The sequence below is a fragment of the Fusarium proliferatum genome (genome assembly GCF_900067095.1).
Source record: "Fusarium proliferatum ET1 genome assembly, contig: FPRO_scaffold006, whole genome shotgun sequence".
NCBI lineage: Eukaryota > Fungi > Ascomycota > Sordariomycetes > Hypocreales > Nectriaceae > Fusarium > Fusarium proliferatum.
The window spans coordinates 1,451,808-1,477,664 of NW_022194795.1; the positions used below are offsets into that span (position 1 = coordinate 1,451,808).

The following is a 25,857-nucleotide window of genomic DNA, read 5'->3' on the forward strand; positions in this document are numbered from 1 at the left end:
TCCTGAAAAACGATCATGGGAAAAGGAAAAGGAGTTAGAAAGAATAGAAAAGATGAGCATGACATTCGATGTATGCATCTCTCTGACTTTGATCATGACCAGCCGGATATCCTCTCCCAGAGACAGGAACAGACTGGACCCAGGCAGATCAAGCAATCACTCCGTTCAGTGATACGACCCCTGCAATGCCGTCGTTTAGGGCATGGTCCAAGCCTCTTTGAGGTAGTGATAACTGATAACAAGGCCTGTTCTGCCCTGCCGACAGCTTCAGCACAGTTACCGTACACAAAGCCGACATGGCGCGGTTGACGCAGCAAAGGAGCTGTGCTGTAACGGTAATTACGGTACAGGACAGGTCTGCCCTGCTGATCTGGCTGCAAGTGTCATGTATCATCTCTTCGTACATCGTACGTGCCGGAAGGTTGCGATGGTGAGCGGGCGTCGGATGTTGGCGGGCCGGAGGAAACGGGAAACGACGAAACGTCAACAAGCCGCCTTGGACATCAAATTTGAGATAGGTAATGTATCGCGGTCTTTCATCGCCGATAAGAGGGCCCTAAAAGACCAGGCTGCTTGTTGTAAATTGTCTCGGCCTCGTTTGTCTTACTAGCGAGAACCACTGTGGTTAGGCCAGAGCACGCAAGACACTCACTCAACAACGATGCTGAGCAAGGCCAAGACGTTTGAGGCCCTGTAACGGACAAGGTATAGTGGGGCGGAGACGCCGCCGAAGTGCTTGAGACTGGTTTGTTGCATGAGTCGGGACGATTCGTGCTATCGAAGCCTGATGGAAGCTTTTTGCCCTGCAGGTTTGTCAACGCTGTGCCGAGCGTCTGTGCTGCGTGGCGTCGTAACGCCGAGAATTGATGACGGTGGTAGATAGATAAATATCCGCAAGTACCTGAGCATCTCCATTAAAAACGTGACGATGATTGGAATTGCTTCATTTCAGAAAATCATTAATTGGTATGGCCCCCTAAGAAAACTTTGTGTTGGCCACGGCAGGGTAAGCATGCGCACCTGCCAAATGGTGTCATCATTGAGCACCTTCTATGCATGTAGGTATTGGGCTTCTAGGTCCAATTAGGATACGAACCAGGAGGCACAGCCAATTCAGCTCACGACAAAACCGTGACAGTCGCTTTAACTCAATTACTTAGTACCTACCTATACATAGCAGGTGTCGTTATCCCTGAGAATGAGTAAGTCCATTATCTCTTTCCAACATCACCAGTCAATGGATGTCACGATCGATGCCTCGAGTCAGAGACATTAAAGCCGGTCTATTATCGTGGAAGGGGCTCAAATGTACTGTACGTACCTCATCGAAGACCGGGCATCGAGGTGACCTACTAAGGTACCGACAGCCTCTACGACCCCCACGCTGAAACCCCCAATACCATTCGATACCAAACCCAGATTTGCAGGACTAACTACTCCTTGGTTCATCCTTCGAGCTGTTCGACCCTGATTCAAGGACAAGAATAAGTTCTGCAAACGGCGGGATCAAAGGCTTGGGAGTCATGCCAGGAATGCATCGAGTTGGGCAATGGCTTGCGATCTCGAAACTCTCTTGTCTATCCTTCTTGCGGCTCCGCTAATCTCTAGTCGTTTTCTCAGGCAGGATAAGTACATAACCCGCCAGGCACGTTATTGTGGCGCTCGGTCATAGCACGGGATGTTTTCTGTCGTGGTTGAATGAATATTCGCTATCGGGTCGTTGCTTATCACTACACGAGGCGCTCAGCCAACCATATTTGTCACATTATCCCATCATGGGCACTGAACTGACGCCTTTGTCGCCATGCAAGCTGTTTGATGAAACTTACTTGCGATTCTGGTGATCTTTCGCATGCACAGCAGTAATTGCTACTTATCATATGATTCTCAGCCATAGCACAATGACTGGCACATGCACTGGACATATACGGAACATGCAGTTCTAGAATTGGGGGGCACGGCACGAGACCGCTCCTATGACACCCTTCTGCCTCCAGTAAATTATGATACCCAACCGAGATGGACTGAGCATCTGAAAGCTCACAATAGTCAGGTCTGGATTGGGACGCCCCAGACTTTGAACCGAATGGCCCCTGTCCCGGAATCTCTTCGAGGTTAATTTCTACCCAGAACTATTGGGGTAAACATGTCGAATACATATGGTGATTCTATCTAGATCACAACGATCACGCCAGGGGAGGCAGACTCCAGACTCGCCTTTAGCCGGGCGAACGAGAACAGTCTGAACTATGTATGCATATGGTGAGGGTCCATCCTCTTGACAGTCCTTGCTGACTATCGGTTACTGGGACCGGGAACAAATACGAACTCGCTTTGTACAAGTGCGGTTACAGACACCGTTGACAGTGTCTTCCAGTCAAGCAGCTTAACCTGGCTGTCTGACTGCATTATGCACTCTAGGCACTACACTTTGACGGCATCCATGTCGCGCCTAATGAGCTAGCCTTCTTCTTGTCGGTGACCCGTCGTCTCGGTGCTTTATCAACGGGTATAGGGGGCCGTCGACGGGCGCTTGTTCAATGGAGACGAGCCAAGCTGATCTAGCTCATTAGGACCACTCATGAGTTGGGTTTTGTCTCTTTGGGCTAACCACTTTGCCCGTGGCGGTGCCACATCAGTTCAGCCTCAGGTACTCAAACTTTATCTCATCAAGGGAACTCGTTTCCAGATTTCGGCGTCGATATGCACGTTCCGGAGATACAACGGCTCTGTATCGGCTTGCCATCGAGAATACCGCCTCAGGTAATTACACCTCGGCAGCTCGGGTTACCTCTTATGTCATGGCATATCACATAGGGTTTCAAGGCTCCAAAACAACACATTTTCGCTAAAGCCTATCGGAAACATTCGACGGGGTCCTTTGTTGCGGTTTTTATTCTCGAAAATTGGGCCTTTGAGTCGGGAGCCCCAAGTACCGTACCGGACCCGTAATATGGATAGTAGCAATCAGCCTTGTAAAGTACGCAAGCTCTGTGATCACCATGCCAGGCGCAAAAGTTTTCCAGCTCAGCTTTTGGTTGGTTGATTTGTTGCAGACAGGGCCCGGAAATTCAAGACCGACAGACGCCAAACCACCCATCAGACACGACACAGATGTACAATTTGTTTCCCGAGCCAATCAACCTACTGCCTAAGTGCCCAAGCAATGATTCCTTGCTATCCAACGAGTCACCTTGCGGCAAGTTCAAAGATCAATCAGGTAGCCAAAGCAACATCCAGCAAATCTCATCATGACCTCTCATGAGAAACTCATGACAACGCAAGAAGTTCATGATACATGCTCCATAACTAGTTCCGGCAATAACTAACTGAAGTCTCTTGGAGTACTGTGACTTCATGACCCTTGATACACAGATATCATCGGCTAATATGTGCACCTCCCTGCTCTGTTGCTGGTGTCCAATGTTGACCACACGCCATCAGGCGAGCCAGCCACCACATGATGGTCTGTCCTGGCTGGCCCTTGTCCATCAGGTTTGGTTCGGCAACGGCCGTGTTAGTGGGCTGAGTAGCCCCCCTCCCTTTTCCCGATTTGCAAGGATGATTTTCAATGCTTGTCCCTAGTCCAGCCAGCCACATCGAAACGCGATAACCAGCTATTACAATTGCTAGTGAGCGATTCAACCCTCGGCGTTTGAGGTTCAAGTTGCGCTCTCACCAGACCTGGTCCTTGCTTTGATGCACGGGCGCCATCGACTCGGTAGAGGAGCAACGGGCGTGCAATAAGCTCGCATTAGTGTGCGTGCACAATTTGTACAAGTACTCGATTGGTTCCTCAGGTTGGAAATTGTTGAAGATCGACTGAGATCAAAAAATCAAGATCTGATAACATGAGATGGCACTATTTCGCATTATCATGGTTACGCAACTGCGTGCGCGTCACTCAACGTTGTCTCTTATGGAATGGACACTCGGTTGCTTCAGCACAATGCAATCTCTCGTCATTCTCGCAAATCTGACAACTCTCACTGACACGAGAGAGATTTCTCAGCCTCCTGCTTATCTAGAAACGTGCAGCAATTGGATGTATGTAATCGTTACGTGCGCTAGTCTAGTGTCTGAAGATCCACTGGTATCTCTCGGAGGGATGAAAAAAAATCCAACATCTGAAATCAGGGTCCTGCAGCCATTGTGGACCTCAAACACGGCAACTCGTTGTATCACCGAAGAGCCTCCATCACCATGTGGGCTTGACGGAGACGTCTGATTGATAGGACCGACTCATTACTCCTGCAAGACAGCCCAAAACGGTTTCCCAACAGCTATATGACTCTTTGACTATCTATCCCGGCCGGTGCCCAAGCCAGTCCATAGCTGCCAAGGGCACATAATTTGTTGACCTTGGATCCTGGGCTAAAAACTTGCAGTCAAAAACAAGATCCGAGGTGGATTTCCGGTCTCAGTATCCGTACACCTACATCAGATTCAAACTATCAAACCCTGAAATCAACCAATGACTCAAATGACAACAACCACTTCCCCTTGCGTATAGCAGTTATTGGATCTCGCTTTACAGGCTCATCACAAAACAAGGAGACCAACAAACCCATCATGAAACTCTATTCGCCAGCGCCCTTGTTACGAAGCCCATCAGGGCTTCTATCGCTCAGCATGTACGGATATCCGTCTATCATGATGTTGCTGCCGGGGCTTCTGCTCCCTTGGTCTGTGCCGTGAGCTCCGATCCAGGTCGCAGCCATGTTCTCATATGTCCTATTTTAGGAGATTCACATGTTAGCTTGTCACTTGTGTTATGTGCATGCCAGAGACAAGCGATCGTTGATCTCAATAGTCCAATCGGACCGGAAGATTGACTCGAAGCTTGGCTTGGTGTTGCTTACCTGACTTGCAGCTCGTCATGATAGCGTTCTCTGTGAAATCCAGCCAACACACTGGGTGGGTATCAATTGATTTGTTCTGTTTGTCTCACCGTTAGCTTTACCAAACCTTACAACCTGAAGCTATCACATATCAGCCCTCGCATTGAAACTTACAAGTACCGGAGGGAGCATAGGAATTCTGGCCCGCGGCTCCACAGGGTGTGCGATAGCCATTTCCTCGTCTTCGGTATCTAGGTTCGAGTTCGATCGCAACCTTGAGTTGGACGTGGTGGCTGTCTCAGCCCGCTGCAAAGCCGTATAGCGCGATGAGACAGATCCACGGTGTCGTACAGATTGCTACAATGGTAAGATACTGTTAGCGATCGAGTTGTGTAAAAGGCGTGGCGTAGAATAAAGATATCACAGTGCAATGTCGTGGAGCGTCACATCTCCCGCCATTGTAGATGTTGGTGTTAGCACATACCGCTTTGGGTCGGTGAAGCATGCCGACACTGAAGTCCCACAGACAAAGGCGCCCGTCTTCTCCCACGCTACCGAAACGATAGTTTCGCTCATCGCATCTCCAAGGGTCAAAGGCAACGGCTGATACCCAAGACTGGTGTCCCTGGCATCTAGCTACCAGAGCCGAGTCCGACAGTGACCATATTGATATCAGGTCGTCTTGTCCGCCAGTCAATACGTATTGGCCATCTGGGGACCAACAAACGCATGTTAGTCCTCCATAATAGGAATAGAACACATCGAGTAGCCTTGCAGCCCAGTCAGATAAGCTTCTCAACAAGATAAGGTGCCAGGAACTTCAACTCACTCTTCCTTCAAATAGTCAATAATTCTTAGCGTGCCGTCCTCTGACACGACAGCCAAGTGTCGGTTATCAGGCGAGAAGGAGAAGGCGTTGATTCGATGGTTGGATAATTTCCAGGCGGCAACTGGATTGACCTTTTGATTTTTGGAGTGCACTGACTTGTTGATTCGAATAGAATTGTGATGAGCTCCGCCATTGCTGGCATCTAACGACTCACCACTCGTCCCATTCACGTTTCCATTAATCGCTTCCTCTTCGGGGTTGAACTGAGCATCCTCTTTTTCCTTGTCATATACGACCAGCGACCCATCCATATGGGCAGCTAGAAATAGGTTTTCTGATCCTGGAATCCATCGAATTGCCGCAACTGGTGTTCCATTAATTGCACCCTAAGATATGGCGTCAGCGGGGTGCTTGTCGAATACTAGATCCTGAGCACTATCCTACATTTTTGTTCAGTCGTGTGTATCGCTGTGAGATCGGCTCCCACCAGATAACCTCTCCAGTTGAGAAGCCCATTATAACATCCAGATGCGAGACACTCTTGGTATGCACATTAACATCGTGGCATAGACAATGCGCTTTCGTGAAAAGAATCTTGGTCAAATAGTCTTGCTGCTCGTGATGTCAGTCAGGATGTCCGAGGATGGCCTCGATACGTAGCGATACGAACCTTTGACGACGACGACATATCAAGCCACTGAAAGGCGCGGTTGATATTTGCAAAAGCAAAGAGGCCATCATTGGATCGCTCCGTAAGTTTCTTAGACAGGCTTTCGTTAACAATAACGCGAGAGATGAAAGACGAGTTGCTCTTTGTCATGTTGTTCTTGGGCTTTCTCTTCTTGTTCACATCCTTGGTCGGCACCTGGGTAAGCAAAGCATTGCCTTCGCCAAAGGCAGGTGCAGAACCAATGGTAATGGAGGTAGCCTGAGCATCACTCGTCGAACCGGTACGGCCCTCCTCACTCGTCTTGCCACCTTCAGCGGAGTAGCGGCCCTCGTTGGGATGCTCCTGAATACTAGATGGTGCGCCACTCAGGGCGAGGGTGGTCGAAGAGAGTCCTCTATACAGAAAGTTTGGAGCCGGACGACTCTCAAGCGCGATGAGAGAGACTGAGGTACCGGCGCTGGCAGGCTGCGGAAGAGTCGATAGCGGGTTCGGGTTCGGGACGGTGGCTTCGGAAGGATGGGGCGGAGGTGTCGCAAGATGTAAGTCTTCTTTAAGTGTATACGTGCCTGGTGGGTTTCTATACGTAAGTCGAGATACAGCGAGAGTATAGAGCGTGGTTGTCTACCTTCTCCAACCAGGAATTGCCATTCGGGACCCGTCGGATTAGATAACGTATTGTTTGTCTCTATCATGGGAACAGGGTGTATACCACCGGCGCCATAAGGCCCCATGGTGGGATATCGTGGCGGGGGAGGTAGCACACTGGAATTCCGTTGTGTCAGTTTGTGTCGGGCGTAGAGCAGCTGATGCGCAAACGCCGGCGCATGAGGGGAGGGAATGGACGTACAACATGATGGCGGTTTACAAAAAATGCTTGTATATTTCCAATGAGCTCTACAATTGACAGATCGAATGAAGGTATCGCGATGTTTAGTAGCTACTGGATGGAGGCGGAGGCGGAGGCGGAGATTGAATGGCGAGAGACACAGCAGTCGACGTTCGGAATTGAAAGGTGCTATACGTCACTGGAGAGCGAGGGAATGGCCTTGGGATAGCAACACTCGGCGAGTCCTATCTCTAGCGATCGATCAACCCGTGGGTACCGCAGTAAGTAGAAGAGGTTGACTTGTGAGGCTGGGAGAATATAGCCGAGGACTGGTTGAGATGAGAGGGAGGATTGGGGTTGGATCAACGGACTCGGAAGCCGCAGGCGCAGCTGCAGACGATTAGGTAGTGTGGGGTAAACTGGGGAAAACGCCATCCATTGCAACGGCCAGGGTTCCAGAATTGAAGGGCTAAATGATAGGTAACTACCAACCATTGGATTGGATGTGACTTAGAAATTGGGGGCATTTAGCCATTATACAGGCTGGTCTTCTGTCGCTAGTATTTCACTATGCGCGCTTTTCGATGAATCAACTTGGATGTCCCAAATTTCTGGATTGGAGCCAGGGGTTCTGCTTGGCGCAACGGTTGCCGTTCAGCGTCAAAGGACAGTAACATTATTGATACCCCTCATAGGTTCCTTACAAACTGTATTGGGGTTTCCAAACCTTTGATGGCACCAATATAAGCGTATTCAAATGTTGGGAGTTGCCATGGTATTAGTCGCGCCACTCTATCATCCATCCAATCCTCCGATCGGTTGAACATGGATTTGGATGTTCTGAATAAGACTTATTATCTTGGACGGGTCAGTGAGAGATATATCCAGTCGATCGCATCTTTGTCTAATTTACCGCCAGTGTCAGACTCACCCTATTACATCGAAAGAAGGGTTCTGCTCATTTCCTAGATATTCGACCAATATTACTCTGCTCGAACCGAGCACCTACCTAAGTTAGTAGGTAGGTAGCAAGTCGGGCGTCAAGTGACGAGATGGATGAGTTGTACAGGAACTGATAATACCTAGGCGCCCACTTACAGGCGGTATCAGCCTACCATCGTCTCCCAGGACCTAGAATGTGGGGTCGTTTATTCCCTGAAAGCTCAGGCTCGTACGGTGACGGCGGTTCATGACAACACACTCCTCAGGGAGCAAGAAAATACCAGACCTTGATATAGGGTGTCAAAATAAACTCACTAAAATATGTCGTGTATTTGCATAAAACTACCTAAGTCTTTTTGTCATCTAGGGCTCAAGGCCCTGGGTTTTCTTTCCTCCCCTAGACACTCACTGGAAGCGGGACGCATCTTTAATTGATCGTCCCTCAAACCACCCTATCCTTGCTCGTCGCATCACTTGTTTGTCTGCCATCAAACTCCAATTTTAGGTCTGGCACTTGGGTTTTGAATTAGCTGCATATTAGCTGCTGTGCCTAATTTATTCCCTTCTCTGCACCGCTTTTTCTGTCTCGTCTTGTTTCTCTTATAAAACTGAGACATGACCTGACGTGATGGATGAGGTGATCTTCTCTGCAAGACTCTTTTCTTTCGTGGCTCTCTCCAACTTGGTTACCCCCTGAGGCTCTCGAAATAATCGCCATATCCTCCAATTTGACCAATTCAACTGCTGTCACCTGCGCTGTTGCCGCCGCTACGATTCATTCATTCCCCACGATCGACCTCCAAACCCACGATATCAGCAGACCACCGTCCCCGTCCCGTTCCCTCTTGGGCATGGAACCTTAATGACGACATACCAGTACTTTCACCAAAGACTCCGATAATAGCTCCATCATGGCCGCCGCCGGTACGAACATCCTCCAACTAACTTGGCTCCAACTCCACTGCGAGCTCTTCAATCCAACAACAACTTCTTGCTCAAATGACTAACCTCCCTTGCGCAGTGCGCATCTGCGTCTGCGGTGATGAAAGCACCGGCAAATCGAGCCTCATCGCTTCTCTCGTAAAAGATCAATTTGTCAACAACAAAATCCAGCCCGTCCTTCCTCAAATCACTATCCCTCCTAGTATTGGTACTCCCGAGAATGTCTCAACAACGATCGTCGATACCTCAGCTCGCCCGCAAGACCGAACTACTTTGCGCAAAGAGATCCGAAAGTGCAATGTCATCCTTCTCGTCTATGCCGATCATTACAGCTACGAAAGAGTAGCACTGTTCTGGATGCCATACTTCCGATCCCTCGGCGTCAACGTCCCCGTCGTATTATGTGCCAACAAATCCGATCTGGCTGGTCAAGGCACCACCCCTCAGGTAGTCGAGGAGGAATTGTTACCTGTGATGGCCGAGTTTCGCGAAATCGATTCCTGCATCCGCACCAGCGCTCGAGACCATCGAAACGTAAATGAAGTCTTCTTCCTTTGTCAAAAGGCCGTAACTCATCCAATTGCCCCTCTATTTGACTACAAGGAGGGGCATCTCAAGCCTCTATGCGTTGATGCTCTGAGGCGCATATTCTATCTTTGCGACAAAGATCAGGACGGATATCTCAATGAACAAGAAATGAGAGACTTCCAAGCACGTTGTTTCGATAAACCTCTGACAGCGGACGATCTAGACAATATCAAACTCAGTATCTCGAAATCGTTGCCCACATCCGAGTTAGAAAAGGGCATTGACCTGCCGGGATTCCTACAATTAAACAAGCTTTATGCTGAGAAGGGTCGCCATGAGACTATCTGGATTATCCTTCGAAAATATCATTATACCGATAGTCTCAGTCTCGAGGATAAATTTATTAGACCCAAGTTCGATGTTCCAGAGTACTCGTCGGCCGAGTTGAGTCCTGCCGGCTATAGATTCTTTGTGGATCTCTTCTTGCTATTTGACAAGGACAATGATGGTGGTCTCAATGATCAAGAACTCGAGGCTCTGTTTGCCCCAGCTCCAGGCCTTCCCAGTTCGTGGACCGACTCGTCGTTCCCCTCCTCGACTGTAAGGAATGAAGCTGGGCACGTCACTTTGCAGGGCTGGCTGGCTCAGTGGAGTATGACAACATTTATCGAACCCAAGACAACTATTGAATATCTTGCGTATCTGGGGTTTGAGCCTCCGAATCCCAAAGAACCCATCACCGCGGCACTCAAGATAACCAAGCCTCGTAAGAGAAGAAGACGTCCTGGTCGGGTTGAGCGTAACGTGGTCCTCTGCTACGTTCTTGGTGCATCAGGAGCAGGCAAATCCGCTCTCCTCGACTCATTCCTCAACCGCCCGTTTGATGGTCTTTATCATCCGACCATCAAGCCACGCCGCGCTGTCAACAGTGTCGAGCTGCCCGGCGGAAAGCAAGTGTACCTCATTCTGGAAGAGCTTGGAGAGCTGGAGCCTGCAATCCTTGAGAACCCGGCCAAGTTAGATGCTTGCGATCTTATTTGCTACGCCTATGACTCGTCTGACCCCGACTCGTTCTCGCATATCGTTGATCTGCGGAGCAAATACGCGCACCTTGATGAGCTCCCTTCGATTTATACTGCTCTGAAGGCCGATAAAGACAAGACAAACCAACGCTGTGAGCTTCAGCCGGATCAGTATACTGCCTCACTCAACATGAGCCTGCCGTTACATGTGAGTGTCACCTGGGGTAGCATCAGTGAGCTTTTTGTAGGTTTTGCAGATGCTGCTACAAATCCCAGTACGGCTTTCCCCAGGAGCAATGAGGAGGGACCTGATCGGACCAGTTTGTATATTGCATTAGGCGCCACGGCCTGCGCAGGAGTTGCCGCTTTGACGATATGGCGACGGGCAACGAATGCTCTTTGATCAGTGTTACAGTTGAGTAGATGACCGGACTTCGGCAAGTTTTGAGGAGGAGTTCGTTACTTGGGAAGAGAACAGGTATTGCATAGGAAGGAGTTGAACCTCACTATTCGGAAAGAAACATGATACCCAACTCCATCGAAAACACATTTTTATCACATAGATATATAATCAACAAACATCATCTTTTCTTATTTTGATCCACTTGCCCAGGTGATCGTGGCGTCGTTTCTCCTGTATATGAGCCAAACTCCTTAACACCAAGCCCAGGATACCACCCCCAATGTCTTATGCCGGTACAGAAATGATTAGACCTTGTAGAAGCAGAACCCGACGTAGAAACTAGCAGCTTCCATCTCCTCGTCAGATACCAGAAGAGGACCTCCACCACGCTCCCGTACGCCCATACGCTCGCTCAGGGGACCAAGCTCGCGGTCATCCTTCTCCGCCTCCCAGATTTCAGGAAAAGTGCGGTGAAACTGCAACTCGAGGTTGTAGTCCTCGGCGAGAGCACGGAAGGCCTCCCAGGGTACGACATACTCAGGCACCTCCTCCACAGCTTCGTCTAGAAAGAAGTTATATTTCCAGCCAAAGGCAGGTCGAAAGACACCATCATCAGGTGTTTTTCCCGGGAAGCGCACACGGTAAATCGAGTTACCCCATTCGGCGGTGGGCTCCTCCTCGCCCTCTTCCAGCTCGCCATCCTCTGGCTCTGTTTGTTGCGGTGTTGTCGAGCCATCGCCGTCCTTTTCTTCGCTTTGCTTGGCTGCACGCTTGGCTGCGGCCTCCTCGTTGAATTTGCGGACTCGCTCACCCAGAACATCAGAATTAGGGATGCAGCCGATGAAACGTCCTCCTTTCTTGAGTGCTCCGGCGACGTTGCGGAGCATGTTGCGCGCGTTCTTTTCCGACTCGAAAGCATAGTGCATAGAGAACATCATGCTGACAACGTCGAAACCTCGGCGATTCATGGGCGAAGGGTCGAAGCCGACTTGTTGGATGATGTCGAGGTCCTCGATGGACTCGCCGAAGCAATCTTTAACATGGAAGCGAGCGTCGAATAAGCGCGGTGGCGGTCGTCGGTGTCCGCCTCGCCCGCCTCGCCCGCCACGGCTGCCAAGTGTACGGTAGCGGTCGCGAGCTTGCTCAATACTCACGTCAGCAGGATCGAGCCCAACATAAAGCTGAATTGGCTGAGGAGCCTGCTGCCACTTGTTCAGATCGCCGCCCTTTCCACATCCCATGTCCAGTACAAGTAAGTCCTTGCCACTGGAGCGTCCAGCTTCGCGCGAACCAGGGGTATGGTCTTCATCGGGTGAATAACGCTGGATGATGCAGCTCTTGATCCAATTGTTGAAAACACGAAGTCCCTTGATCTTGCTGTCCCTTGTTCTCCAGTCGCGACCACGCTCTGGTACGTTGTTGTAGTGGTGCCGCACAAGATCACTGTTGTTTTGGATCCTCTCCTGTTCAGCTTCGGCGGCTTCCTCAGCAGCGGCTTCGCGTTCTCGTTCGAGCTGACGCTGTCGAATGGCTTCACGCTCGGCCTCTGATATACGCGCGCGCGCACCGGGGCGCTTCAGCTTTCGAGGCTGTTCTGATGGCGAGAGGGCGCGCCGCTTTGCTGGCTGAAGTGACTTGGCGTTGTATGGTTGGGGTAGGTCATCTTGAGGTTCGTCGTTGGCAGGACGTTTGCGGTGGTTTCGCTCGTCGCCGTCGTCGCGATCAGAGTCTCTGCCCATTTCTGACAGCCTCTCTCGTTCTTTTCGTGGAATATATGTCGATTGATGTTGCAATGGTAGATGCGAAGTTGGATGTTAAAGTTATTGAAAGGAAAGGACAATGGAACATGATGCAAGTTCTGTATCTAATCTCAGCGTTGCACTGATGTAAGGGCGCTCGGCCCCCCATATGCGGTCCAGTTGCATCAGCCTACCCTGCACCTGTTGGTTTTCTGCTGTTGCAACTCAATGGAACGATGACTCAAGTACTCTGTGTCTATAGAGAAAGCCATTCACTTGTTACATTTAACGCAGTCTGATGACCCGTTAGTCATACTAGGTTAAGTCAATGGAAAAAAGGAAAATATCTTGGCAGTGTTGTGTAGATACCTATCTTTCAGACAAATACTACATACTAAGCACTGCCAGATATATCACAGCATTGAGGAACTATTGAGCCCTTTACGGTATTATGATATTCCATGGGCTACCAAGCATCAGGCGAGGCTGAAGCACGACCTGAGAATGATTCACTGTGCATCTCATTCTTTACCAATTCCTTCGCTCGCTGGTGTGAGCTTGGTAAAAGTTGAGCTGAGTGCTCGGGGTACGTACCAGTCCATCAGTGCGTGTCCCGCTGGAGCCTTGCAGCACAAAGCCGCCTAGAAGACCCCCACTGTCGCCTCGCCATCCAATGGATCCAATTGTCATTGGATTGCTGTATCTGCTCAACACCAAGCTCTACCGACCTATCTCTGAGCTTCACTCGTCATCCATCCGCCAAACCACAACATCAACATCAACATCAACAACAACGCTCAACAGCGAACAACGCCATCGTCTTCGATTTCTCCGGGCAACTACCGATATCGCACTCTGCGCTTAAAACAATCACAAACTCTCGACGACAGCGACCGCCTCCATCATGGGTTCCGACCCCCAGTACGTGAAGTGGCCATTGCTGCCTCTGTCGCAGCACGTTTTCACCCTCACAAACGGTTATGCCACTAAAATCGCGCAACAAGCTGCTGTAAAGGCTCTCCAAGATGCTATCGCACAGGATAAGATGGCTCCTTTCTACCGATATCTTGCCCACCCACTCGACGGCGTCCTCAACACTCTTGGCGAGGGCGGCTCTTCTGCTCCCGGGCGACCTCTCAGCAGAAAGTCCAGTCTTGTTGGAATGATTGCTACTAAGCCTGCCGCTACCATCGTCAGTCTGCCCTGGGACGAGGGCCTCTATAACCAGTTGAAGGAAGATAATGATCGGGAGCTGCAAGAGTTCCAGAAAGAGGAGGATGATGCCGTTGAGCAAGCTGGTGATACCGAGGTCATGGCTGCTCAGGGGAAGCGAGCTGAGTTCTGGGCTCGTGTGGGAGATAAGGTATGTTCTCACACAGAAACTCGGGCCCCAGCAGCAAAATTGACTTCGCCTGCTAACACCCACCAAGGACAAGGCCATTGCCGCCTACGAGAGCCTCTCCGAAAAGACGGGAATCCTCGGTACCAAGATCGACGTCGTCCTCGCCATAATACGCATGGGTCTCTTCTATGGCGACAAGCCTCTTGTCAAGAAGCACGTCGAACGTGCGAAGACACTTGTCGAATCAGGCGGTGACTGGGACCGCCGCAACCGTCTCAAGGCCTACGAGGGTCTGCACCTACTCACACTTCGCTCCTACAACCTCGCTGCGCCTTTACTGCTCGACTCTCTCTCTACGTTCACCAGTTACGAACTCTGCACCTATTCCAACCTCGTTGTTTACTCCGTTCTGGCTGGTTCAGTGTCTCTCAAGCGAGTCGATTTCAAGTCAAAGGTTGTAGACGCACCTGAAATCAAGGCTATCCTGGGTGACGGCGAGGACAAGCTTCTTGCTCTCAGTGGTGCTCTCAGTGCTGGCCCTGGTGCCGATGACACTACCGGTGCGAAGGCTCCTAAGACGGCCACCGCTGCTGTCAACCTGACCACGTTGGGCACCAGTACGGAGCAACCTGAAGCCGAGATGGCCATTGACTTTAGCCCTCTAGCGCTGCTCGTTAGCAGTCTGTACAGCGGAAACTATAAGACCTTCTTCAAGTCTCTCGCCGAGGTCGAGGAGCAGTTCCTAAACCAGGACCGCTATCTTCATGAGCACAAGAACTGGTTTATTCGGGAGATGCGACTTCGCGCCTATCAGCAGCTTCTTCAAAGCTACAGAGTTGTTGGCCTGGAGAGCATGGCCAATGACTTCGGAGTCACTGTTGACTTCCTCGATCGGTATGTCACACGTTACGCAATGTCATGAATGTCACAACCTGACTGATTCTCTACTAGTGACCTCGCCCGCTTCATCGCTGCTGGGCGTATCCCCTGCACCATCGATCGCGTGACAGGCAAGGGTGTGATCGAGACAAACCGCCCCGATGACAAGAACAAGCAGTATCAGGATGTTGTGCGACAGGGTGATCAGCTCATCACAAAACTACAAAAGTACGGCCAGGCTGTGCGACTGAGGGGTAGTGAGAGGGCATAAATGGGGCGATTTATAGATGAGGAAGCTGGTGCTTGACTTTGTCATGCCGTAGTGGGGGAATAAAGCGAAAAGACAGAGAATAAGCCCATGCCTTTACCTATTTCCTTGACTGTACAGTATGATATGATATGTTATAGAGTAGACAAGCCATTTGCGGTAATAGTCTAGATTGGCTGGGTCCCGGTGAGGAGAGCCAGAAAAATGGGATGATCTGATATCACGCCCCTTCCACACCGAGGTGACAACTGCACTGCGGAGTTAGCTGCATGTGTTTGAATGATATGATGTTAAGCATACAGCTTAAGAATCGATCTACCCCAGTCTTCTCCTCTGGTACCTGCGCATGCAAGCAAGGGTCAGAATCGAAAGATCAACAGCACACGTCTACCCCGGATTTCTCTATTATGTTCCGGTAGGCTCACAGTCTTTGTTGATTTGAGGTGGGACACGCCATATTGACATATAACAAAAATGCTAAATTGGTGAACTTCTGTCTATCCAATACCTATCAAGGCGCTAAACTATGCAAAACTATTTCCTGTTTGATAATCCTAAATTTCTATCTCTTTCTCCTTCGCACGCCACATCGTCGCTCCGTGCCGAACCCTCGGCCCCGAACCACCGAAGCCCTGGAGCCCCGCTCCAAGTCCGGCTTCGACTCACAATGACAATACTGCACAACTGCGACTGATGCTTTATCGGTACTTCTCGAGGAACTCCTTGTGGAACTTGACGATACTGCCAACCCACTCGGTGCCAGGCGCAAGGAAGGTTGTTCTGAAATGCAGGGTACCCTCTTTCTGGCCAAAGCCTGAGCCGGGAACGACACAGATACCAGTAGCCTCGAGGAGACGCATGCAGTAGAATTCATCTGGGCTTCGACCCTCTGCCTTGGCAGCCTCGGCGGCCTTCTCGGGCAGGTTGATGGTGGGGAAGAGGTACATGGAACCCTGGGGCTCGGCGCACTCAACTCCCTCCATCTGAGAGAAAGCCTTGTGGAGGGCGGTAGCACGCTCTTGAAGACCGGTGAATATGCCATCGTACTCCTTCTTGTAAAGCTCGTGTGAGGGCTCACCCGGCTTGGGAGGGTTAACCATCAACTCAACGATGCACTGACCAATAACAGGGGCGCAGAGCATGATGGAAATGAACTTGTAGATGTTGGCCTCGACCTCGGCATCGAAGTTGACAAGCTCGAAGTAACCTCCTCGGTGACCACACTCGCCAACCATGCCCTTGGAAACACTGTGAAGAGAGGCGAGCTCGAGGCCGTCAAACTTGCCAGGGTTCTCCTTCTCAAGGGTGCGGAGGACAGCCTTGAAACTGTGGAACTTGCCAACAAAGACGTTTGTCTGGTAGACCTCGTCGGCCATAACAACTAGGTTCTCCTTGTTGGCGAACTCAAGGACAGCACGAATATCCTCCTCGGGAAGAGAGGCACCGGTAGGGTTACCAGGGTTGATAATGACGATGCATCGAACGTCAATGCCGTCAGCCTTGGCCTTTTCGTATGAGGCACGGATGGTGTCGACGTCGGTACCCCAGTTCTTATGCTCGTCCAGGAGGTAAGGGACAGCGGTGGCGTCCAAGAGGGAGAGAGTAGCAGTGTAGAGAGGGTACTGAGGAATTGGAATAAGGATGCCGGTCTTAGGGGAGGCGCAGATGACATTGAGAAGGGTGTTGACACCGGAGGAGGCACCGGCGGACAGGTAGATGTGATCGGGATCTGCAGGGAAGCCATCGCGACCTGAGACAAGTCAGTAACACAGCAGAAACAGAAGCGACGGCAGAACCCACGCTCAATAAACTGGGCGATGCTATCGCGGATCGCAGGAACACCGGTGCTAGCACTGTAGGCACCAACGGAGCCGATCTTGCTCAGAAGGAACTTGGCGCGCTCGATGACATCGGTCTGGTAGCCAAAGTGCTTGGTGAGGGCCTCCTCGTTCTGGAGAAGTATAGGGTTCTCGAGAAGACTGGCGACCTGGCGGAAGAAGGTGATGGGCTTCTGGTCGAGCTGCTGAGGGTTGCCAATGTTTGCAGAAATAACCTGTTTGAAGGGGAGATCGCCGGTGTCGCCCTTTGCGATCTTGGCTCGGTATTCCTCGGACTTGACAGCAAGTTCACCACGAACGGCGTACTTGGCAGCGACGACTCGCTGGTTGATGTTCTCCGAAGTCAATCTCATTTTGGCAGGATAAGTAGAGAAGAATGAGGTAGAGGTAGAGGAAGAAGAAGAGGAAGAAGAAATCGAGGTATAAGGATAAAGGTGACGATGGTAGTGGGGAGTAGTAGTCGTAGAAGCAGAACTTTTTGGCGGGGTGAGTAAGGGTCGCGGGGTAGATGTGGCAGTAATAGATTTACTCCAAGCGCAAGCACGGGGGCCAATCTTATAATCTGTGTAGATACCAAAAAAAAGTCGAACGAGTTAGCAATTGAATCATGCAATGTTTGTAAAGCAAATCAAGCAAATTGTCAGTGCTTTTACAGGCCTGAGTTTTGCGTCAAGGGGAGAGAGAGCAAGGTGAGAAGTGAGATGAGGTGAGGTAGGTATCAGACAAGGATGAGATAGATACCTGGTAAGAGAAAGGAAGAGGAAGATGAGGAGGAGGAGAGAGAGGAGCATACAATGAGAGACTATTACACCAGAACAACACTATTGTCTGTGTAAGAGGGTATCTTGAACAAGGTAAAGATCAGAGAAGGAAGAAACTCGACTGAGTCAGGAAGAGGGGATAGACCCTGATACAAATATAAGACGACAAGACAAGAAAAAGACTCGGCTCAGAAGTAATGTCTAGGTAATAGAAATCCCCTTGTAGACAAAAGCACTGTTAGTAATAAAAAGCAGAGCATAGCATAGCATAGCAAAGCAGAGAAAAGAAAAGACCAAAACCCCTTCACTAAGGTAACTAATCCACTCTCACCCACTCACACACGCACACACGCACATCTCCATCGCCATCGCCATCGCCCATCGTAACCTTGGGCCGTAGCGCAATCCACGTCTGGGGACGGATGGAGACCCGGAGTGGATGTGTTGCAGATTGTGCTGCTGTAGACAAATAAACACCTCAAGTAAGATCAAATCAAATCATGGGGGTCCTCAAAATCAGCGCATTTTGCTTGTGATTGCATGACTTGAGCGCATTGTCCATGGCGAGGTTGACAAAATTGAATGAATGGCTTCAACCCAATCCGATCAACGGACGACATCCGGGGGCGCTTTGGGGGAGAGCGTGGAGAGAGCGTGGGTGATGGATGACCTGGAGACAAGCAAGGGTGCTCCAAATTGGACATTGGGGTTCATTCTAAGCCCGGAGCCGGGACCCCGGAAGCCTGAGGGCACAGACTCATACCTACTGTACAGACGCAACTGGCGCCCGATTTTAGTTGCTGCACATGACCATGACTGAAATTCATGATACCCTCCCTCTCCCGGTCTCCGGGCACTTTGCCCGAAGCTATCGGAAGACTCCGAATACCTGTTGATAACAAAAGAAAAAGATATACGCGGCAGCAGAACAGGTACTCAATGGCCCGAGACCAGCCGGACTCTATCTCGGATAAAACACCGCTCTTCGGCACTCGCCCTCACATCAAAAGAGAGAGAGAAAAAAGAGGCGGCTGAAAAAGGACATGATAAAACGTAATAGGTTGAAATAGACAAAACTTGGATAACAAGGTGCAGGGGTAACGACAGTTAAGAGATCCAACCGAACGTAATGTCTTGCGCCATATCTCTCGGCTGCCTTTCTTTGCCTTGACTCCTAGATCATCTTCCAAGAGCATCTCGCTCCGGTCTCACTGAGACCGGACCGGCCCTGCAGACTAGGGCGCAGATGTATATAAAGCAAAAACACGCAATTGGACGAGACGATCAAGAAAACCCCAGAGAAATCTTCCATAGAAGTTCTCAGGAATAACGTACCTGAAGTAGCTGTAGCGGGGCGCAAGGTGCTCGCACATCGTTGACCGGGCTCGTTGACCTCGGGGCTGGCAGCCAACCTCGAAGACTTTAAAGGCGGCTGGCATCGCAGCGTCTGGCCGAAGCGGACCGATGCCACGGGACTTCGACGGGCTAGCATTAGATCTCGACGCCAGGAAATAATAGGTACACTATTCTGTGCTATCCTGTCTCTGTGCTGGCCAGAAGCTGTGGAGGCGTGCGTGGAGCTTTGATGCGGAACGATACAAGGGTCCTAGCCTCTGAGACGGTAGTTGAAAGAACTGCCGTTCAAAACATAAGTACATACGTACGTGCAAGAGGGAGGAGAGAAAATAGAATGCCCAAGACCTACAAGTCTGGACAGCCAGAGACTGATTGTGAAGCGAAAGTTACTCTGTTGTCTGGCCAGATAAGCTACTCACTCACCACTAACCTTTTGAGCTAGTTGGGAGATCATATACTAAGATCCCGTCGAATCGCTATCACTTCGCCGCTGTTTGGTCTCGCTTATTCCCGTGGCGGGTAAACCGTGACTGGGAGCTCTAGGGCGCAGATTGATCTGGGAGTCACCGCAGATCCGATGCCGCACTGGTGATTGTTGACGAGAAATAGAGTGAACAGAACAGAGCGAGATAATATGTGTGTTCGAATCAAAGAGGGGCAATGTCCTTGTTGGGGTTGTAAGAGCCAAGATTGAGATGGTCACGTTTGTGTGATCAAACGCACACTACCTACCTAACTACCTCTGAGATTAGAGGCTCAGTACGAATGAGTACGTTCTGGCTTTTTATACCGCTTGTTGAGGTTGTCTCTCAAAGAAATTGCCCGATATCGTGGTTAGTGACATTGTGGGCAAGGGTTTAAATAGGTAGTCGAGACCACCGGTCTCGGATCAAGTATAGTAATCTTCTCAGAACCAATGGATCCTTTCCCCAAATGTCTTGCTTGTATAGTAGGTAGTGATACCATGCATCATTTAGCCATGTCACGATAACTACCGGTACCTAAGCTTGTGTGAGAAGACAGCTAATACAGTAATGCCAGATAAGGCGCAACACCTCAAACACACAGCTTCTCATTGGCCAGCCATGTTTCTGACTCAAGCTCTCGGTGAACATTACAGCGCTCCTACTCACCGAGAAGATTAGGTAGTGGGGTTAAGCGATCATTACGGCGCTACGTTTTGCCGACAGCCGCCCAACGTCGCCAGTATCCGTAAATTCTCTACTATCACGACGACTGACGTACAGCAAGATCAAGCCATCTGATCCACGTCAATCAAAATGGCAAAGAAGGGTAGGCAAATCCCCTCAAGACCACCCAATCAGGCTGTTGCTGACTCTATTCTCTTACAGCCAAGGCTCGCCTGGTGCATGCGCGCCTCGTCTCCATGGCCATGACTGGCTTCTTCTATACCTTCAAGCGTCCCAGAACCGCACCCATGATGAGCATGTTAAAATACGACCCCATCGGTACGGCCTGACATATTGGAAATATCTGGAGCCATCTGCTAATTTTGTCAATGGCAGTCCGTAAGAAGGTGCTGTTCCTCGAAACCAAAAAGAGGAAGTGAAAGCCGCCCGACCTCGCTCCATCATACCTTGTTCGATACAAGAACCCAATAACTGAGTTTCTTGCGTGAGCTAGAATTGGCTCTTTAACTGCAAGCCATTACGCATGCGCCATGTAACACTACACTAAAGAGCATCACTGGAGTTTTGGGCATCAGGATCCTCCGTCTTCGAAATGCGACTATACATGTACAACATAGACCACAACATTGTCCTTATGGATATGGCTGCTTTCGTATGCCACTGAATTTAACGACCAGACTTTCATGATCCTGTGCCTGCCTTGTACGTGAGCTCTGCCTAGGTATTTGGGTACAAATGATGAGGTGCAAATCTTTATTCTATCCACCATTCACGCATTATCTTCTTCAAAGCACCAAATACCCACCATGATTGTCCCACAAAGTTAAATCCTCGTTATCTATGCTCCCCGAGAATTAAAAGATCTAGTAATTAGAGAAATCTCGAGTTCCCCAGGCCCACAATATTACTACATCATGGCGATTGCCTGCAGTCTTTTCGTTTGTAAGCATATTAGTTCGACTGCGTCGAGTATGTCTTTCGGATCACATGGCGTGTTCGAAGCAACAAAGGCCTGTCTGAACTCCCAGGTTGCGAGTCGGCTGGCGCTTCCTCCGACTTGACTCGTTTGTTAGGAGAGGCGATATCGTCTTCCTCGCCCACAAAGGAGATACTGTGCTTTTTCCCGATCCCACCGTCGTCTTTGCCATTTGTCAGAATTTCTTTGGCAAAATCCTCCATAGTAGGGAAGTCCCAGTTAGGACGTGCAGGCTTTGACTGGATCAAACCCGACCGAATCTGTTCAACCATCTCGGGGTTGCTACAGTCTATAGCCGAATTGACTTTAGCCATAACGGGCCTGTTGTATTGGCTGTGATTTGCAGGTGGTCTGATAGTTTCGGTTTCCTGCGTCGAGGCCGTCGAAAGTCGTAGGATAGATCGTGGGGCAGAGCCTTCTCGGCGCCTCGCTTGCTCCTGTATTACCGAGGGCGCGGGCGCCGGTGAAGATGCTTCCAATGCCGGACTGGCTACGACGACTTTACGACGGTATCTTTCTCCCTGGTAATGTAAATCAAGAGTAGTAAGGTCACTTAGACTGGCCGAACCCTTCGTGTCAGTACTCTTCTCTTGGCCACACGAGTTAGACTCTTCCGAACCGTGCTCATTGAAGTAAACGGACTGGGTTCCAGTCTCGCCCCGCGAGCCGACAGGTTGCGGTATGACTCCCAATTTCTCATTAACCCAGTGGCGCTCCTTGCTCAGGTAAAAAGCGGTAGACTGCATTACCTGATTAAGATCAACCATCTTGTTGAATGTGGTGTTCAAATTTTCCACCCTGGGAACCTGCTCTGTCATTCCTTCTAGCTGGTTCTTCAAAACATCGATGGCTTTGAGATCTTGGAGTTGTCTCTGGAATAGTTCTGCATTTACACCGGAGTCACACTCCAGAGCAGCAAGCTGTTGTTGTAGATCGTGAGTTTTCTTACGTTCTTCAGCCAACGTCTCGCGCAACAACTGAGATTCTGGACCACTTGATGACATCCCTTCGAGTTGAATCTTGACCTGTTGAAGATGAGCCTCTACTGCCGCCTGCATAGTTTCAGACTTGGAAATATCTTTCTCCGAAGCAACCCTTTCCTCCTCAAGCTTCGTTGTGAGTCTAGTTTTGATCTCACAGATAGTTGCTTGCAAGTATTCCCTGGCCTGCTCGTCGCTCTCGAGCATGGAAGTTTTCATGAGATCGAGCTTCTTAGACCATTCTTGAGAGATCTGGTGCAGAGTTTCCTCCAGATCCCCGATCTTTGATTCACGGTCTTGAAGCTGTTTGGTTAACTTGTTGTCAAGATGAGTCTGAAACCCTTCTTGCCAAACCGAATGGCCAGTAGCAAGTCTGGCCAAACTTTTATTTGTTTCGTCGCAAGTCTTCTGGGTAGCGAGAGTTTTGGCAGAAATATCGCCTAGATGCTCAACCAGAGCCTGGTGTGCTTTCTCATGCCACTGCTGACCTTTCGATTGAGTCTCCTGCTGATCGGCTATGTTGTTATGCAGCTTCTCGAAGTGCTCCTGGATGATATCCGGAAGAGACCCGGCTGACTCTTTTGCATCGCTTTGAGACGAGATTATCTTCTGTATCTCAGACATCAAACTGGAAGCTTGATTAGTGCGAGAGGAAAATGAAGCAAGAGATAAGAATCACATACCGGGAGACAATGTTTGTTTCTAACCTACCTGCCATCATCTTGACCTCTTCACTCGTCATTTGGCCATCACTGCGCGACTCCAAATGGTTGCTCATCAGCTCGAGTCTACACGCTTGTTAGAAAGATTCTTCCAGGAGATATGTTGACTTACTTCTCCAAAAGGGTGTTTGTTAGTCTTCCCTGTTTCTCACTCCACTCATTGTACTTCTCGTTACCTTCTCTTAGTGAGGACATATCAGAGCGGAACGTTTTTACCTCATCTAGCAAGCTTGATTCCGTTTTTAGACGGTTCTGGAGTTCAGTGGCTGCTTCCCTTTCTCGATTTATTTCCTTCTCCTGATTTTCAAGCCTTAGTTGCAGCTCGGAAATTGTGTGCTTTTCTAAGAAATACAGTCAGTCTCTGGTTGTGACACAACATAATCGGTGATCTTACGTTTCTGTGCTTCTTGTTCAGACTCAGATCGATACTTTTCAATGCAAGATTTGAGTTCTTCACGCTTCCTGTGGCTGTCCTCCAATGCTAGCTCAACTGCTTTGGCCTCTTTCTCGCGCCTGTCCCTCTCCTTTTGCAGCTCATCGTTCGCTTCTTTGTGAAGATTACGAGCCCTTGAAAAGAGAACCTGCTGTTCTTTAATAGCTTCATTAAGCTTTGACCGGTGTTTGCGATACTTTTCATGAGTTGCTGCCTCGAGATCCCGAGATTTGATCAAGTCGGAGCGAAGAGATTCAATCTCACCTTGCAATCTTTGAGTTTCCTTTTCCGCCAGTGATCCTTCTTCTTGTAACTTGCCAAGGCGACACTTCGAATCTCCAATCGCGGAATCTTTTTCCGCTATGAGCTGCACAGACTTGTCCAAAGCCTTCTGTGTGTGCTGCAATTTATCCTCAAGAAGTGTAATCTCCTGAAGGGCCTCCTGACGCTCAGCTTCGGCGATCTGTATGCACTCGTTCCAGTATTCAGCCACGTTCTGCATTGCAATCTTCTTTCGGTCAGGCTCAAATGTTGGTCGAGGGTAGAATCTCTGTTTAGCAGAGCGTTTTCTTGATATATTGCTACTCCTGGAAGCCGGGCGATCGTTGTTTCTGTCGGACACTCTATGGTATTCAGATGCCGATGGGGGCCGAGTCGGCCAGTGACCACGGGATACGCGATTTCGAGACTTTGTAGTGGTCACGGGAGTCCGGGGAACAGGTGCCTCCAGGTCACCACAAGTACTGGAAGAGGGCGCTTGATGTGAGGCTCGGTCAACACGCGTAATATGTGGAAGGGGAAGTTTTAGACCTTCAAGTTGGCGCCCTAGATTTGAGCTTCAGCGGGAAGGGCAATTGGCGTCGTGATTTGTAACTTACCATGGCCTTTGATGTGAGGGAGAGAAATATTCACCTGTTTTCCCAGCCGTTGAGAAACTTGAGCTTTGGTAGCCTCTTTACCGAAGCGAGAAGCATCAAAGATGGATCCAGTTTCTGTTGGAGGTGGTGCGTTTATATCAGAAGTTTCTGATGTATTTTCATGAGGGAGCCCAGAGCTATCGATACAGATGACTGATGCTTCACCAGGGCTGTCTCGTGTAGAAGGTTTCTCCGATGGAACTATGGTGTGACTTGAAGAATTATCCGACCGACCAGTGAGGTTTTCTTCATTAACATGAGAGGAAATCTCGGAGAGAACTTTGCACCCCGTTAGACCAAGCTCAGGGAGATCTAAAGGTATCGCAGGCCTATGGATATGCACAGGAGCGTGTAGCGGACTGAGTGGGGAGTGTTCAGCAGGAATGTTTTTTGGCCTAGGGAAGAACTGGGAAGTATCAGCTGCTTGAGGCTGCTCAGGTTTAGGTCTCTCTGAGAATTGTCCAGGGCGAGGAGGTTTCTTTTCGGCAAAGCAGAAACCTTCGGCCATTGTTGACGTCGAAACCTCCTCTCTTGGCATCGAGAACCTCCTGAGATGAAGCTGATTCAAAAGCGTATTAGGGGCGGTCTGGGAATCCGGGATGACCGATCCGAGGCTATCGAAATCTCTTTCATCCTCAACAGGTCCCAAAGAGATCTGGCTGCTGCCTCGACTGAATGGTGCTCTGGGTTTCGGGTCTGGTGAGGCAGTCATCTGCGCCTGAGTAGCTGGTAGGCCAGCCAGACCTCACGGTTTACAAAGAAAGAAGACCTGTATTACGAGATTTAAAAAGGGTATCGTCGACTGCGAGGAGAGGAGTGATGTGAATAAGTTGAAAATGACAACGTGAGTTGCCAAAGAAGAGAATAAGTTCCTAGAACCTTCCAGTAGGCTTGCTTGTACCCTCCTTCTCGTCTCAGTCGTCCCTCTATCATAAATGCTGGAAGGTGTTTATGATACGGCTTCCAGTTGAGGTTCCGCAAAATGTTTTCGGGAAGCTTCACCTGCCTAGATTGTATAGGTACAGTGGTTCATTGCCCATTCCATCAAACCCATGGTGCCTGCCGTGGGCAGACTTTGAGTGGAAGCAGGCAAATCTCAAAGAGCTCGGAGTAGGAGGGACTTTGAGAAGGATGCCTTGAGGAGGCAATACCTAGGTACTACCTACCTTACCTAGGTAGTAAACAGTAGGTAGCGAAGGGAGTTCCTCGCGTTTTATAAACTGTTACTGGCCGCGTTCCTTCTTCTGGCCTTTTAAGGTATAGGAATTCAACTGCCGTACGGATTATCAAGATTTTACCTTATTAGGTACTTACTTTGGAGGCTTCCAATGGTTGGTAATTGAAAACACGACGTACCTTAGTACTACATGCTTATAAGAAACGTACATGATGACGGGTGAAGGAATAGGTAAACTGATAACCCCCCTGGAAAGCAGTTCCTCCAGTTACCGCCTGCTATCACTTGTGACCTTCTAGTGTAACTAACCTCCTT

At 49.8% G+C, this 25,857-nt stretch overlaps 8 protein-coding genes across 8 annotated transcripts; 4 read left to right on the top strand and 4 right to left on the bottom strand.

Moving 5' to 3' along the window:
* Positions 1-1,012: 1,012 nt before the first annotated feature.
* FPRO_09547 (uncharacterized protein) lies at positions 1,013-1,356 on the top strand (the record flags this gene model as incomplete). Its single annotated transcript, XM_031232951.1, has 3 exons — positions 1,013-1,058; positions 1,178-1,202; positions 1,332-1,356. 3 exons carry the CDS (start codon positions 1,013-1,015, stop codon positions 1,354-1,356), a joined length of 96 nt encoding a protein of 31 aa, XP_031082836.1.
* A 3,295-nt stretch (positions 1,357-4,651) lies between these two features.
* Positions 4,652-7,192, bottom strand: FPRO_09548 (putative WD40 repeat protein CreC; the record flags this gene model as incomplete). Its single annotated transcript, XM_031232952.1, has 9 exons — positions 4,652-4,734; positions 4,863-4,938; positions 5,016-5,198; positions 5,326-5,611; positions 5,671-6,056; positions 6,115-6,282; positions 6,341-6,906; positions 6,966-7,102; positions 7,188-7,192. The coding sequence occupies 9 exons, from the start codon at positions 7,190-7,192 to the stop codon at positions 4,652-4,654; spliced, it is 1,890 nt and encodes a 629-aa protein (XP_031082837.1).
* Positions 7,193-9,019: 1,827 nt separating this feature from the next.
* Positions 9,020-11,003, top strand: FPRO_09549 (Mitochondrial Rho GTPase 1; the record flags this gene model as incomplete). The annotated part of the gene is made up of 2 exons (XM_031232953.1): positions 9,020-9,032; positions 9,130-11,003. 2 exons carry the CDS (start codon positions 9,020-9,022, stop codon positions 11,001-11,003), a joined length of 1,887 nt encoding a protein of 628 aa, XP_031082838.1.
* Positions 11,004-11,308: 305 nt separating this feature from the next.
* Positions 11,309-12,742, bottom strand: FPRO_09550 (uncharacterized protein; the record flags this gene model as incomplete). Its single annotated transcript, XM_031232954.1, has 1 exon — positions 11,309-12,742. The coding sequence occupies one exon, from the start codon at positions 12,740-12,742 to the stop codon at positions 11,309-11,311; it is 1,434 nt and encodes a 477-aa protein (XP_031082839.1).
* A 904-nt stretch (positions 12,743-13,646) lies between these two features.
* On the top strand, positions 13,647-15,234 carry FPRO_09551 (putative RPN7-subunit of the regulatory particle of the proteasome; the record flags this gene model as incomplete). Its single annotated transcript, XM_031232955.1, has 3 exons — positions 13,647-14,105; positions 14,173-14,978; positions 15,036-15,234. 3 exons carry the CDS (start codon positions 13,647-13,649, stop codon positions 15,232-15,234), a joined length of 1,464 nt encoding a protein of 487 aa, XP_031082840.1.
* Positions 15,235-15,929: 695 nt separating this feature from the next.
* On the bottom strand, positions 15,930-17,422 carry FPRO_09552 (putative alanine transaminases; the record flags this gene model as incomplete). Its single annotated transcript, XM_031232956.1, has 2 exons — positions 15,930-16,981; positions 17,032-17,422. 2 exons carry the CDS (start codon positions 17,420-17,422, stop codon positions 15,930-15,932), a joined length of 1,443 nt encoding a protein of 480 aa, XP_031082841.1.
* Positions 17,423-20,466: 3,044 nt separating this feature from the next.
* FPRO_09553 (uncharacterized protein) lies at positions 20,467-20,756 on the top strand (the record flags this gene model as incomplete). The annotated part of the gene is made up of 3 exons (XM_031232957.1): positions 20,467-20,479; positions 20,539-20,655; positions 20,713-20,756. The coding sequence occupies 3 exons, from the start codon at positions 20,467-20,469 to the stop codon at positions 20,754-20,756; spliced, it is 174 nt and encodes a 57-aa protein (XP_031082842.1).
* A 532-nt stretch (positions 20,757-21,288) lies between these two features.
* FPRO_09554 (uncharacterized protein) lies at positions 21,289-25,077 on the bottom strand (the record flags this gene model as incomplete). Its single annotated transcript, XM_031232958.1, has 5 exons — positions 21,289-22,921; positions 22,977-23,081; positions 23,128-23,356; positions 23,410-24,273; positions 24,327-25,077. The coding sequence occupies 5 exons, from the start codon at positions 25,075-25,077 to the stop codon at positions 21,289-21,291; spliced, it is 3,582 nt and encodes a 1,193-aa protein (XP_031082843.1).
* Positions 25,078-25,857: the final 780 nt, after the last annotated feature.